We start from the raw sequence: 9,986 nt of genomic DNA on the forward strand, positions 1-9,986 counted from the left end.
TAAATATCTCAAGAGCCTGCTCCGTATCGTCTCCCAGGGGAATAGGATTAAGTGCCACTTGTTGACTGATGCGATGGAAATAAGTTAAGTTCAAATTATCGTGCTTCATCTGCCCGTATGCACTCCTTATAGGTGAAGCAATGCGTTTTAATTTTCATCTTTTACTTCTCTAAGCGTTTCACCTAAATTCTTGTTTATTGTGTTATTTTAAGATTTTCATAAAAAAGAGAATGAAAGACAAAAAAGAATTCGAGCAACAAAATTGAATTAAATATGTAGTACCATATCCAGCTTGATATCTAATTCTATTAAGTTCGGCATGGCTAAATCATCATGCTCCCTTACAAAATTTTGGGCAAACCTTTCTGTAAAAAGAAAGCAGTTGACCCAATGGACCAGAGATTTATAATCCAAAATCTATTGTCAATCTAGAAAACAATGCAAAAGGGTGGAAACTATCGCCAGTTTTCATGTGGAGGGGAGCCTATAGGGCTACTTTCTACTGCACAGTCCATTTAGCTGTACCCTCATCTGGTTTTTGAGCAATTTCTTCGGCTGAGCTGGTATCATCTTCCATTTCTTCCTCATTTTCGTCCTTAGTTGATCCTTCAACAGCATCTTCAAGCTCTTCAGAAGCATCCTCTTCATTTGCAAAACTCCACCCAGAAATGATCTTTCCTTCTTGTCTATCATGGAAGTCTATGGCTAACGAGTGTCTTCCACAGGCTTCAGAGCTTATTTTGGAAGCACCCTTGTTGGCCATCTCCTTAGCTTGCTGAGACAGATTCAAATTGCCAGTTTTCAAGTTCTGGACTTTCCCATCAATAATTTTCATTTCTGAAGAGGAATTAAGGCCATATCCACCTATTTGGACTCCAGCAAATTCCTGATGAACTTGATTGTGGAACGCAGGCATCATTAGATTGTTTATTTTGATATCCATGTCGTCAATTGTGTGAGTCGTCACAATATTTGAGATATTTTCATTGTTTTCTTGCTCCATGGCGGCCGAGTGAGATGCTTTATCTTTGTCTTCCACCTTATAAAGGATAACTTTCTCAAAAATATGTGATTTACTCTCAGGTTGAGTTGTACATGGTGGAGAAATTCTAGCTCTAGTTCTGGGATGAGACTCGCCAAGAGAAGGTAATGCATTGGCCGATCGTTTCTTTGGTTTCCCTCTCTTTGATGGTTTCCCAGCTGAACAAGTACCAATAACTTGGGCAATGGGCTCTCCCACATTTGGTTTCAAAGACGAGACTTCTATTTCAAGTCTTATTAACCGGTTCTTGTAGTCAGCTATTTCTGCTTGCATGCGATTAATTACATTCCATAGCTGAACATTCTCTGCTGACTGCAACCTCACACCAGAAAATCCAGCTTATTTATGCATAATGAGAAAATTTATGAGATAATACTAACATTATATGAATTGAAGAAAAGAGCTCATACTTGAGCATCCCAAAGTTTCTGATGCTTTTGAGGTAGTTTTGCCTCAGACCTGATGATTCCTCTTTGAAAAGATTGTGGTAAGGAATTGTAGCCATATGCTCCTGGGACATTGTAAGTGCAAGGAGATTGTGATTGTTGTGCCTGACCCCAAAAATGTGAGGGATCCCAAGTACCTGTAAACAGAAAAATCTGTACTGTCACATGACTCAAATTACATTTATATAGCAGTGAAAGAATTCTATTGCTATTTTCATTTTTGTAAGTCCTTGACAATTATTTACTAATATTGAAATTCCAAAGTTTTAAAGCTGGAGAAATTCAACAAGAAGAACATGTATTCTGTATATCGCAAATGATTCTTGAATTGTTCACCATCTTCATAAGATCAATGAATCAAGGTCCATTTATACTTGCAATTTACAAAATAAAATTATAGTGTACACAAATCAGGTATCGGATTCAAGATGTTAACATACCAAACAAAATGCATTACAACATATAGCACAGAAAAATTACTAAAATTGCACACTTACCTGGAAAAGCGGGATACGTGTACCCTACAGGGTAACAGAAATTAGAAATTTGTGGTTGGTTACTTGATGAAGTTCCTCCTCCTACAGCACCAGGTGCTTGCCAGCCAAAATCAGTTGTACCAAGGGGAGTGAACAGCTGAAAAGTGGTGGGCGCATTCGCTGCGGATAATGGGTAAAGCATGCAAAATGGTGCTGTTGGTTGAACAAACTGTGGTGGCTGTCCATACTGGGCCAGTTTGCTAGCAGGATTTTGTTGAGGATGTGGTAATTGCTGCCCTTGGCTCTGCATGATAGGTGAGGTTGATTGAGTTGGATCCACAGCATGTTGATCTGGGCATGGCCAATGTAGAACAGCTGGTAGATGCTGCTGGTTTAGGGAAGGTGCATTGTCATGCGAGGGGCTACCACTTATGCTAATCTTTGTTGAGAGTGCAACATTGGGTTGGCTTTGGTCTTCCTTGGTCTGTTCATGATCAGAATAGACTATAAGAATTGATTTTAACTCATAATTCCTGTTTAATGAGTATCTCCACAAATGTATCCAAAAGCATTAATATCTTTCTCACATTTTCATAGTACAAAATGTGAGAAAGATATTAATGCATTTTTTTTTTTTTGAGAAGGATTAATGCACTTCTTAAGAATGGAATTACCATATAAACACACACAAAAGAAGAAGAAGAATGTAATTACCATACACACAAACAAAGAACAGGAACAAGAAAAGTAAAAAAAGCTCCTCCACATAGATGATTTATTTGTCTATAAAATAATCATTCTTACATATGTGATAACAAATAAATACCATGCTGTGTACCATTATCAATTAATAAGGATGAAATAACCCTTGAGACTTGAGAGGCAACATTCCTATGGATTTTGTTAGGCAAATAATATTGCTGAATACCAAAATGCACCATGTGAAATAAAACAAAAGGACATTGAAACCCACTAAGGTGAATGAAACATCCAGTTTTAAAATGGAAAACATTTGATAGATAATACCAGAGAAGAAAGGGTTTAACATAATCTGGGGTTAAATAACAAAATAAAGACAAACCCTTTTCAGGAAAGGAAAAAAGAAAAGTGTTTCTTACCAAAGGCTCATCTGTCTCAGGTTCTTGACCCCTTAAGGAAGCAAAGGTTTGATCCTTCTTCATAACACAAAGATAGTTGACAAATGCTCAAAAACTTTTCCTATTTTTTTGGTGTGAAAGAGTAAAGTCAGTGCTTTAGAATTTAGACACTCCTCGTTTAGAGGAAAGAGATGGAAAAAGAGGTTTGTGTGATGTCTTCTCTCAAACCCAGAGAATGTGACGCAATTTTTTACAGCTTTTCCAGTTACTTGTGACTATTGTTTAGTTGCAGACCTGTCCTCCTGTTTGTACCAATTACAAATATTTAAAGCGCACACAGTGAAATAGACTGATAGAGAAAAGACTGAAAGGTTGCAAAGAAGTGCGCCGTCGATTGCTACCGTGCAGGGTGACGCTTAGTTTTGGCGTTGGTTTAAAAAGATTTTTTTTTTCTTAATTTATTTTTAATATTTTTTAAGGATTTCATTATATTTTTTGAAATTATTTATGAGTCTCAATATATATATATTTTTATTTATGAATTTTATTATACTATTTTAATTATTTTTTAACTTTATTTATTTTTTTTTTACAGAAAATTTTAAATTTCAAGTAAATAAATAGACAAGGATGTACGCTACCCATTTAATAAAACTTTTTTCTTTTCATAAAAAAAACCCTTTTTTTAATCCCCGCCATTTTAAACTTCTATAATCTATAATATTCCCACCTCCACGAAGAAATATCAGTTTAATGGGAATAATGAAATCAAACTTACCCTCTTTGGAAACAAGCAAGCGAGCCGCAGTTTTACACTAGCTGCAGTTGCCTTCGCAAGATAAATTAGTCACTAAAAGGATGAGAGAAAGCGACAGATTGCTTGCTTGTGGTATTTGGAAATGTAGCAGTTGAAGTTGCAGCACCATGAAATACGTGTTATAATACTTAATATTTGAGGAACATTTTCCCAAACCTAGTAAGTAGTAACCCATATCATATAGAGAGAAACAAGCAACCATCGAAGGAATCGTGCAAAAAAATTAGAGACTAATGAGCAGCGAGCGTAATAAAATGTTTAATTATAATATACAATCAATGGGGTCTCTGCATTATTTAATTTTAATGTTAAATCATACTGATCACAAAACTGTATTTTTTGTAAAAAGGTTTTATTAACGTATATCTTATGGTATATATAGTGGGTAAAAACATGGTGGTGTTGACTTTCCTACAATAAATTTCGTTATTTAAAGGAAACTCTGCTAAAACTAAGTACATCACGAGGCATCAGAAGGATGTGCCTGGTAGAATGTACCTGAATGGGTTAGAGTGTGTTCCTAATATAATCAAAGAATGTGTACCTAGGAATGTCAAAGAGAATCCTTGATCAAATGCACATCGGCCAAGTCAAAGGAGTACCTAGGAAGGTCTGAGAGAATGCTTCAGAAAGTCTCCTCGATCAAAAGGAGTTCTCGACTTAATGCACCTCGATCAAGTCAGAGGCAGTACCTAGGAAGATCTGAGAGAATGCTCCGGAAAGTCTCCTCAGCCTAATTCACCTCAGTAAAGTTAGATAGGTACCTAGGAGGGTCTGAGAGAGTGCTTTGAAAAGTCTCATCAGTCAAAGAGAGTCCTTGACCTAATGCACCTCAGACAAGTTAGAGAGACTACCTATGAAGATTTGGGAGAGTGTTTCGGAAAGTCTCCTTGGCCAAAGGAAGATAATCCCTCAAAGGGTCAAAACTCTAAGAAAATGAGAGAGAGAGAGAGAGTCATTTTCCAAATGGTCTCTCCCCCTTTTATAATGAAGATTTTTGTATGGCTAGCCATGTGGCTAATTTAGGCTTAATGTATAGAACATGTCTCACCATACATGACTCTTTGGTGTTACGTTTGCCTAATTTTAATAGGTTGCATATGCTTAAAGAAAATTGTAGTTGCATTCACTTTGTTTAAAAATGGGACCCCACAGTATACATTAATAAAATATTTTAAGAAACATTTTATAGAAAAATGAAAAAATTACCAACTTTTTTTTTACAGCTTTTTCAATTTCAACTTTTTTTTTTTTTACAATTTTTTCAATTTCTCTTAAAAAGTTTTCTAAAGATATACATTAATCAGACCCTTTGTAAAAGTCATTATATCATTAGAGGATTTTTTGAAACCAAATAACATTCCAAAAAAATAAAAAAGACTTAAAAGAGATGCCTCCCGGGGAAAATAAAATGGCAACACTAGGATTAAGGAGTATGTAAAAGATTAATTTAATAATGATTTCAGAAATATGTAGGATATCAATAAGAGGATGATAGAGGCTGAGGGAGCAAGACTTTGGGAAAGGAACGTTGTGCGTGGAAGACCACACTCTCTATTTTCCTTCTCTGGTCAAAATCCATTCTGATTGCAGAACAGGATGCCCAAACAAAACAAATGATCCCTTTCTTCAATACCTCTAATAATGTACCTGCACGTGTACTTTGCGAAAAGATTAAGGAAATCGTGAACCAATAGATAGATTAAACGAGTCTGGGTAAAATCAGGTTGCTTGAGGCTTGAAGAAAAATCACAATTCAAGGTTGTATTTCAAATCCATAATCCAATCTTAAGTCTAACATGGGCCATTAAGTAAAATGTCATGTCAATTAAACTGGGCCATTAAGTAAAATGTCATGTCAATCAAACTGGGCTCATGACAGCTCACTTAAACCACCCTTGACCCACTCATGTTGCAGTATGGTAGCCTACAGTCAGAGACAGAGAGTTGTTGTTACTTGTTACTTGTTATCACTTATCGCTCCCATGCTCATGACGAAGGGTTATCAACGTGCCCATAAAGCCACAACCTCGCAATATTTCTAAGATGTACATTGAGGAGCTGTCACTCAGGAAAATAAATATTTCTCTTTAATATTTTCCAATTTGGAATAAACACCGAGAAATACTAAGGACATCAATTTTGACACAATTTTGTGCCATAACTTGTTACATGATGACTTGTAATTGATAAGATAAGGGTGTATCCTCACATGACCTACTAACACATTCTTATCAATCACAACTCACCATATGGCAAGTTATAACACAAAATTGTGCCAAAATTGATGTCCCTAACATTTCTCATAAACCCCTGGCCGGGTAGCCCCTCTCTGAAAATCAGTGTCGAATCTCTTCCCATCCTCACAAATAACAAACCTTTTATTTTTCAATCCTTAAAAATTTTCAATGAAATCATATCAAAACTCGGCTACAGGCTCCAGTCTTGATCCTGTGTTGCTTAGGAGCCTAAAATTTACTGGCGTCTATTAATAGAAACTAATAACAGATTTAAAAGCATTAATTGTAACCTACTGGTTCAATTTTTCAAATATTTACTTCTCCCAATTGATGGAATAGAGGAATTAACACTGGTGCAATTGAAGCTGCCAATATACCGGCTCTGTGATGCACATTATTTAGCATTTAGCATAGTTGGCAGTGAAGACTGAACAAATGCCAGACAATTCAGTGGGGGGAACAAAAGAACATAGACGAAATATGGTCTCGGTATGAACAATTTTGCTTAAGGGCATTGCAAATTTTCAAAAATTGTCGCAGCTTTACATATGCTAATTGCTAAATAATTGAGTATCCTAAAGAACTACCTGGTAGATGATATATCAAGGTAAACATCTCTTACAAAGACACAAACTTTCTAACAAAAGTAACATACTCAGCAATAATCAAACGAACAAAGCATGGGATATTGAACGAGGCATAGTTCCCCGGGCACTAAACCTAGAAATTCCACAAGTAACAATAACCAGTCTAAGGAAAATAGCGCTGAGAACTCATAGCTCAACACAAAAATCCATATTCATAAACATTGAAGAAGTTTATTGCAGGAACTAACCAAACCAAACAGGCAACACAGTAGCCTTACACAACTGCCAATAGAATCCAAAGCATCAACTAGAGGAACCCAACGGTTTCAATATAAAAACACAAGTCATTACAACAAAACCGAAGCAACAGAATGAAAGCAACCTTAGTGACTTACAAGCATTTCCTCTCAGTACTCATCTCCCTCATCACCTTCATCACCCTCAGCAGACTCAGCACCAACCTCCTCATAATCTTTCTCAAGGGCGGCAAGGTCCTCACGGGCCTCAGAGAATTCACCTTCCTCCATGCCCTCACCAACATACCAGTGCACAAATGCCCTCTTTGCATACATAAGGTCAAACTTGTGATCAATTCGAGAGAACACTTCAGCAACACTGGTGGAGTTTGAGATCATGCACACTGCCCTCTGAACCTTAGCAAGATCACCACCAGGAACAACAGTTGGGGGCTGATAGTTGATACCACACTTGAATCCAGTAGGGCACCAGTCAACAAATTGGATGGTGCGCTTGGTCTTGATGGTAGCCACAGCAGCATTAACATCCTTGGGCACCACATCTCCTCTATACATCAAACAACACGCCATATACTTGCCATGGCGAGGATCACACTTGGCCATCATGGATGAAGGCTCAAATGCACTGTTGGTGATCTCTGCAACTGATAGCTGCTCATGATAGGCCTTCTCAGCTGAGATCACAGGAGCATAAGATGAAAGCATAAAGTGAATCCTGGGGTATGGGACCAGGTTAGTCTGGAACTCAGTCACATCTACATTCAAGGCACCATCAAACCTCAAAGAGGCAGTAAGCGATGAAATCACCTGAAACAAGCAACAAATGCACATCAGAATAGACATTCTAATGATAAGATAAAACAAGTGTTGGATTAAAGACAATAGCAATACCTGAGAGACCAATCGGTTAAGATTGGTGTAGGTGGGGCGCTCAATGTCAAGGGAGCGCCTGCAGATGTCATAGATTGCCTCATTATCAAGTAGCACAGCAACATCAGTGTGTTCCAGAAGGGAGTGAGTAGAGAGGACGCTATTGTAGGGCTCAACAACGGAGGTGGACACCTGTGGCGATGGATACACAGTGAACCCAAGCTTAGACTTTTTGCCATAGTCCACTGACAGTCGTTCTAGGAGAAGGGAGCCAAGACCAGAACCAGTGCCTCCACCTACAGCATTGAAAACCAGAAACCCTTGCAGACCAGTGCAGTTGTCAGCAAGCTTTCGGATACGATCCAAGCACAGATCAACTATCTCTTTCCCAACTGAAACAAATGATAAATGTAAGCCGTTGATAATAAACAGAGTTATAGTAAAGGGGAAAATGAAATGAAAAATAATTACTGGTATAGTGGCCACGGGCAAAGTTGTTTGCAGCGTCTTCCTTGCCGCTGATGAGCTGTTCAGGGTGAAAGAGTTGCCTGTATGTCCCAGTCCTAACTTCATCAATGACGGTGGGCTCGAGATCTACAAAAATTGCACGGGGTACATGCTTCCCGGCTCCTGTTTCACTGAAGAAGGTGTTGAAAGCATCATCACCACCCCCAACAGTCTTATCACCTGGCATCTGGCCATCAGGCTGTAAAACAAATAGAATAAAATTATTAACAAAAACTCATTCACACACTAATTATTTAGGGGGAAAAAAAAAATCAGAAGGCAAATCAGATTCATTTTACAATTACAGATGAGATCTAACAAAATCCTTTGATCACTGGAATCAAATACAGTGTTCTCAGCTACAAAGAGAAAAAATTGATGCAAAACAAAGGCAAAATCACCAAGACTTCGTGCTTGCCAATTACAAATAACATCTCAATTGTATAATGATATTATCATCATCAAAATCAACATACAAATTAAGTTTACATCTATTATACATTGAGTATCGGGAGATCTAATCATCATACAAATTAAGTTTCGGGAGATCTACTTAACCGGAAGTTAAAAAAAGAAGCACAAAAGTTATTTGTACAGAATTCATCGATACATTTTTGTGAAATTGCAAAGCAAATTATACTCAGTATTTCAACTTACAATTGGCAAGCCTAAGTCATTAATTCCTCGAAGGTTTACATCAAATAATGTAGTGAAACCAACGATGAATTTGCAACAATTTTGAAAATCCTATATGTAACTTGCAGTACTCCAAGAAAAATGTGTTGCAAATCTCAGCATATAACGCTAATCAGGCAAATATAGCATAAATCTACACATCACATTATGGATCAAAACTCAAAGCTAAGTCAAAATCTCAACACAAACACTTGAAAATTATCAGCGAAAATGCAACATATACAGAATTTACATCTAGTATACAATAAAGCAACAGATCTAATAAAAGCAATTGAATCGGAAGGAGATCGATGAGGACGAAAAGAAGTGGTACCTGAATGCCGTGCTCGAGGCAATAAAGTTCCCAGCACGCATTGCCGACCTGGATACCGGCCTGGCCGATGTGGATCGAGATGCACTCTCTCATTTTAGCAGAGAAAAGCTAAAAAGGAATCGACGAAACGAAGACGAGTGTGAAAGAGTAGCTAGAGAGAGAAGAGCGTTTATTAAGACGCCTCTCTTTTGCGATTTGCAAAGAAAATAAAAGTGTGGTCTCTGTGATTTCTGGAGTGGGGTTTTTTATACAGGAGGGGAGGAGTGAATGAGTGATGGATTTAACCGCGGTTAGTTCAACCGTGGTTACATACGGGTCCCAGTTATGGATTCCTATTGGTCAGCCTTAACCGCTCTTAGTTTTTAAAATTTTAAACCGCGCTTTGTCCCCCTTTTCACGGGATCAAAATAACACCGTTGGATAAAAGTGGACAAAAAAACAAATCGGAAAATCTCATTAACCTACCATTGGGTTTTCTATTATTACACTTATCTTCCCTTAAATTTGAAACTAACCTCTAAGTACGTGCTTACAAGCATACTCAAATGCATTTCTATTTTTTGGGTAAAAATTAATTATTTTTATTTATTATAATTTGAAATTATTATATTTTTTAATCACAAAAAAATCAAGGGGGT

At 37.3% G+C, this 9,986-nt stretch overlaps 2 protein-coding genes across 2 annotated transcripts; both read right to left on the reverse strand.

Annotated features, from left to right (window-relative positions):
- Positions 1–267: 267 nt before the first annotated feature.
- On the reverse strand, positions 268–3,376 carry LOC126732979 (uncharacterized). Its single transcript, XM_050436075.1, has 4 exons — positions 3,083–3,376; positions 1,986–2,448; positions 1,453–1,625; positions 268–1,354 (listed from the first exon to the last, which is right to left on the reverse strand). The coding sequence occupies exons 1-4, from the start codon at positions 3,143–3,145 to the stop codon at positions 500–502; spliced, it is 1,554 nt and encodes a 517-aa protein (XP_050292032.1). The 5' UTR covers positions 3,146–3,376; the 3' UTR covers positions 268–499.
- A 3,493-nt stretch (positions 3,377–6,869) lies between these two features.
- LOC126732980 (tubulin alpha chain-like) lies at positions 6,870–9,576 on the reverse strand. The gene is made up of 4 exons (XM_050436077.1): positions 9,349–9,576; positions 8,304–8,538; positions 7,854–8,224; positions 6,870–7,769 (listed from the first exon to the last, which is right to left on the reverse strand). Exons 1-4 carry the CDS (start codon positions 9,439–9,441, stop codon positions 7,113–7,115), a joined length of 1,356 nt encoding a protein of 451 aa, XP_050292034.1. The 5' UTR covers positions 9,442–9,576; the 3' UTR covers positions 6,870–7,112.
- Between the last annotated feature and the right edge of the window lie 410 nt (positions 9,577–9,986).

Source organism: Quercus robur, chromosome 6 (assembly GCF_932294415.1).
Source record: "Quercus robur chromosome 6, dhQueRobu3.1, whole genome shotgun sequence".
NCBI classification, from domain to species: domain Eukaryota; kingdom Viridiplantae; phylum Streptophyta; class Magnoliopsida; order Fagales; family Fagaceae; genus Quercus; species Quercus robur.

Bases quoted from the DNA above. Each gene is read 5' to 3' on its own strand.
- LOC126732980 (XM_050436077.1), bottom strand. From the start codon at position 9,441: ATGAGAGAGTGCATCTCGATCCACATCGGCCAGGCCGGTATCCAGGTC. The intron at 8,225-8,303 runs GTAATTATTTTT...CATTTGTTTCAG, and splicing joins TGCCCGTGGCCACTATACCA to TTGGGAAAGAGATAGTTGAT. The intron at 7,770-7,853 runs GTATTGCTATTG...TGCTTGTTTCAG, and splicing joins TTAACCGATTGGTCTCTCAG to GTGATTTCATCGCTTACTGC.
- LOC126732979 (XM_050436075.1), bottom strand. From the start codon at position 3,145: ATGAAGAAGGATCAAACCTTTGCTTCCTTAAGGGGTCAAGAACCTGAG. The intron at 2,449-3,082 runs GTAAGAAACACT...GATCATGAACAG, and splicing joins CTGAGACAGATGAGCCTTTG to ACCAAGGAAGACCAAAGCCA. The intron at 1,626-1,985 runs GTAAGTGTGCAA...TTCTGTTTACAG, and splicing joins CACGTATCCCGCTTTTCCAG to GTACTTGGGATCCCTCACAT.